This window comes from Etheostoma cragini, chromosome 12 (assembly GCF_013103735.1).
Source record: "Etheostoma cragini isolate CJK2018 chromosome 12, CSU_Ecrag_1.0, whole genome shotgun sequence".
NCBI lineage: Eukaryota > Metazoa > Chordata > Actinopteri > Perciformes > Percidae > Etheostoma > Etheostoma cragini.
Window position 1 is genome coordinate 1,406,633 of NC_048418.1, and position 4,387 is coordinate 1,411,019.

The 4,387-nt window shown below is 42.0% G+C and overlaps 1 protein-coding gene across 1 annotated transcript in view; it reads left to right on the plus strand.

The window, feature by feature from the left end:
- The window catches only part of adcy8 (adenylate cyclase 8 (brain)), a 66,867-nt gene that overhangs the window by 42,068 nt on the left and 20,412 nt on the right, over positions 1–4,387 (plus strand). Inside the window, exons 12-13 of the mRNA XM_034887382.1 lie at positions 259–400; positions 2,236–2,408. Of these exons, the coding sequence (XP_034743273.1) occupies positions 259–400; positions 2,236–2,408 (315 nt within the window). The remainder of the gene's footprint in view (positions 1–258; positions 401–2,235; positions 2,409–4,387) is intronic.

A 4,387-nucleotide genomic window follows, 5' to 3' on the forward strand; every position in this document is an offset into this window, starting at 1 on the left:
CTCCTAAACCCAACTGTCCCGTTCTTCTTCTCCTAAACCCAACTGTCCCGTTCTTCTTCTCCTAAACCCAACTGTCTCATTCTTCTTCTCCTAAACCCAACTTCCTCCTAAACCCAACTGTCCCATTGTTCTTAATCGCATGGTATCGCATAACACATTTTCCTCATATGGTGCAGCCCTGACGCAAACCCCTTGAAAAAGGCTTTAAGAACCAATTTACAAAGATGCAGTACTCCAGGTATGTTTACACTGACCCAGCATCGCTTTCCTACTGTACATCAACAATAATTGCTCTTTTGGTCTCTTGCAGCTGTGGTGCGACTTCGACAAGTCCAGCACCTTGAGGAACCAGACGTACAACGAGTCGGTCTCCATCCCGGACATCTGCTTCTACCCAGAGGTACCCACTAAATGAGGTGTCTTCATTTTTTTGCAGTCAGGGTCCATCTGTTGGGCTTTTCTTCCCTTCTGAGAAAGCAAGACAAAAATAATTAAACATCCCCGACATCCGCTCGCACCCGGAGGGAGGTCTCGCCTCAGACAACTGATGGAGACGTCGGAAACGTCACGGAGAAAACATCCATTTTGTTATTAGTCTCACAAAAAATGCAGCCGATTGATGGGCTCAGTTAGGGAGTTCCATTTTTGTAGTTGCAAGCTTGGGCTGAAACTGTTATTGTTGCATGTAGACGTGAAAACCTAATCCCCCCCCCCCCCCCCCGAGGGTCTCAACAACTTGTTTCTGCACAAATAAGAGCGTTTTTTTAGATACCCAGGAAAGAGTTTTTGAGTCTACCTAGGATACATCCAGACTGGAATATTAAATAAGACACACAAACTAAAAAATGCCATATCAGAGGTCTGTGGTGCAGGTTTTCAGATGTTTAATAACCTTTAAAAGGGGCACTCCACCAACTCTAAAGGATCACTTTACTAGTCATTGGTAAGATTTATCTGCAATAACGTCAGTATCTTCTGTGGCTCTGGAGGAGAAAATAACCCTGGATGGCGTCACGGCAATGTCTTCACAGTTCCCTCAGTTTGGACCTTAAGACTACAAATTAACAATGTAAAAGGCCTGTGTTTCAATCTGGGGCATGGAGTTTACAATATGTCAGTGTTTCCCAGACAAGTAGGTGTTCATCTTAGTTTAGCATATTAGCATGCTAACATTTGCTTAGTAGCAAAGGGCAGATGTGGCTGATGGCAGTGACATTAGTTCTGCAAGCATTTGGTCATAAACCAGTATCAGTATTGAAAGGTCAGTATTCTCTTTTAATTATAAAGCCAAACCTTTGCCTTTAAATGAGCTGTCAGGACTTCTTAACCGTTGTGATTTCACAGCTTTGCCATATATAGGTAGAAAGTGTCGCCAGAGTCTTTCCCCACCTGCAATGATGGTGCAGAGACTCAGAGAACGCAGATGCAGCGGACCTGGAAACGCTGACCAATCAGAGCGGAATGGGCTTTTTCTAGAGAGGGCCTTAAAGAGACAGGCGCTAAAAACGCGGTGTTTCAAAATTGGGTGAATGCAGCTATGTTCAGACAGTCAATATGAGAAAACTAATGTTTTTTCAATATCAAAGCATATAAAGATGTTGTAGTAGAAACCCCGAATACAAGTATGAATCTTGAAATGAGCACAATATAGGCCCTTTAATATGTTGACCTGATGACAGTACTAGATGGAAAGTCAGAAGATTAACATCATCCAACCAAACCTCTGACCCAAATCTCACAGCAGTCTTTAATCCTCTTCTTTCTGAATGTCCTGAGTAAAGTAGAGTAACCTGTTTAGGTAGAGGATGGATCTGATGATATTTAATTTAATTTAATTTGTTTTTATTAGTCCCCAATGGGGAAATTACTGCACTACACTCTGTGTACACACTTTTTGTTAGTACTCACACACAGGCCTGAAATACACACACATGCTCAGGACCTATACATGCACTATACATGGAGAGATGCACAATACATGGAGAGATGTCAGAGTGAGTGGGCTGCCAGCTGAACCAGCGCCCTGAGCGGTCGGGGGGGTACGGTGCCTTGCTCAAGAGCACCTGGCAGTGCCCAGGAGGTGAACTGGCATCTCTCCAGCCACCAATCCACGCTCCCAACTTTTTGGGTCCATACGGGGATTTGAACCAGTGACCCTCCGGTTCCCAACCCAACTCCCTATGGACTGAGCTACTGCCACCCCCATATTAAGCATGAATGTCTTTGTTTTTCCAGTATTTCGTGTTCACGGGGGTCCTGGCGATGGTGACCTGCGCCGTCTTCCTGCGGCTGAACTCTGTGTTGAAGTTGGCGGTGCTGCTGGTGATGATCGCCATCTACGCTCTGCTCACCGAAGCTTTCTACACCTCGCTGTTTGTCCGCTACGACGCCGTCCACCACAACACTGAGTGAGTGCTGAGAACGATTGCATAGCTTGTTAATTCTATACATCTATGCATGTAGTTATTTCAGGCATGTGTGTGAGTGATGTGGATGTGTTTTTTTGTTTGAGAAGTTTTGTATTTTGCACTTTTTGGGCTTTTTTTCAGAAAGGAAATAAGAAAAACGCACATATCTGTAGAAATAAATTCATGTAAAATCCATTTTCTGGATTTTTTCTGTTATAATATATCTGGAAATAGAAGTTTTCTATTCTAACCTCTTTAGCGCTGTGTCCGTCAGGCCTAGTGTCACACTGACACTAGAAACAACAAATTGAGATTGTTAACTTCCCAATGACCTAAGGAACATCCCAGAGGACCAAAGTATGTGGAAACTGCTTCACCTTTTTTGGGGTGAAGATTTAGGCGAGAAAAGCATGGATTTTTAAGTGTTTTGTAAAGATGTTAAACAAGATCGCTGCAGTCCACAGTGGGGAAACAAGCTGCAACGTAAGTTAATAGAGCAAACGTTCAGCTTGTATTTACCGTCACAAAAGTGCTCGTTGTTTTACAGACAGACTCAGATTAATATTCTAAGTGTCTGACAACATTATGGAAAGGATTTCTAAGAAGGACAGCCTTTCTGTTAAAGAGTTAGATCCTTTTTTTAAACATAACAACATCCACGTCTCGTTTGTTTGTCTCGTCATTTTAGCTTCATAAAACCCACTTCATTCCATATTTACAGAAACAAAATGAAACTATGAAACACCGTTTTGGGGCCGTCTTTCCACTTTTCCAGCCATCACAACTCTAGTTTGGTTGAAATAAACGTGTAGATTACAGATTTACATGTGAAAATATGTTGGCTCTACACACGCTAAAAGTCTTGTTTTTTTAAATGGAGTCTGGTGGGTTTAGCACCAGCAACTTCAGAGCTGTTTCTAGTTAACCAGAAAGGTCTCAAAGAGTTTTAAAAGGTCTATCTCTAAAGGGATCCTTTCTGTTATGTTGTCTGACACTTAGAATATTAATCAGAGTCGGTCTATGGCAAAACGGGCACTTTTGTGAAAGTAAATACAAGCTGGACGATTGTCCTATTAACTTACGTTGTAGCTTGTTTCACAGGTTTATTAATCATCACTTCCTTAGAGAAGTGTAAAACTAGTGGTAACAAGTTATAAGGTTGGGCCAAAAGATGTAGTCATCATTGTTGTGATCATTTAAAGGTTACTTCAGGCTTCATAACCTAACTAACTCAGTTAGTGCGCTCGCCCTGTGTAGGCTGAGTCCTGCAGCGGCGCCGGTTCGAATCCGGTCTGCGGCCCTTAGCTGCGTGTCCCCCCCCCATCTGTCTCCCTTTCTAATAAAGTGACAAACGCACTCTCCCCAAGGTCTTAATTCACTCAGCCAACATTTAACATGTTTTTGATATTACTCATCTGAGGTAACCTTTCCCCTTATGACCTCATAAGGGGCAAGATTCCAGATCGGCCCATCTGAGCTTTCATTTTCCTAAAGGCAGAGCAGGACACCCAGGGCTCCGAACTTATAGCAATGTAAAAAAAAAAAATCATAAAGTGAAGTTGCCATGCCATGAGACCTTTACATTTGCAAAAGTATTGTGTTCTAGGTCTAAAACAATTTCAAATAGGTCCTATTTTTCCTTCGTCCATGTAACACTACCTCTAATGCTCTTTGAAAATATTGTTTTAATTCTGTCAGGTTCTTTTCAAATAATAATTAGCCGTATATGTACACATTATTATTACTATTACGTGTTCAATTTTAATAATTTTGTTAAAATGCTTTTGTGAGTGCTTTGGTGACTCCGCATTTCCTTCTGCTTTTATGTCATGAAATAGGTCTTACATACAGTATGTGGTCAAAATGGTCTTTAAAAGTCTTGTTTAAAAACGTGACTTGTTGGAGTTTCCGGGGAGCGTCAAGCATGTAGGACGTGCCTGCCGGAGCTCCGCAGGAATGTGACTATTTGAACTTTTTTT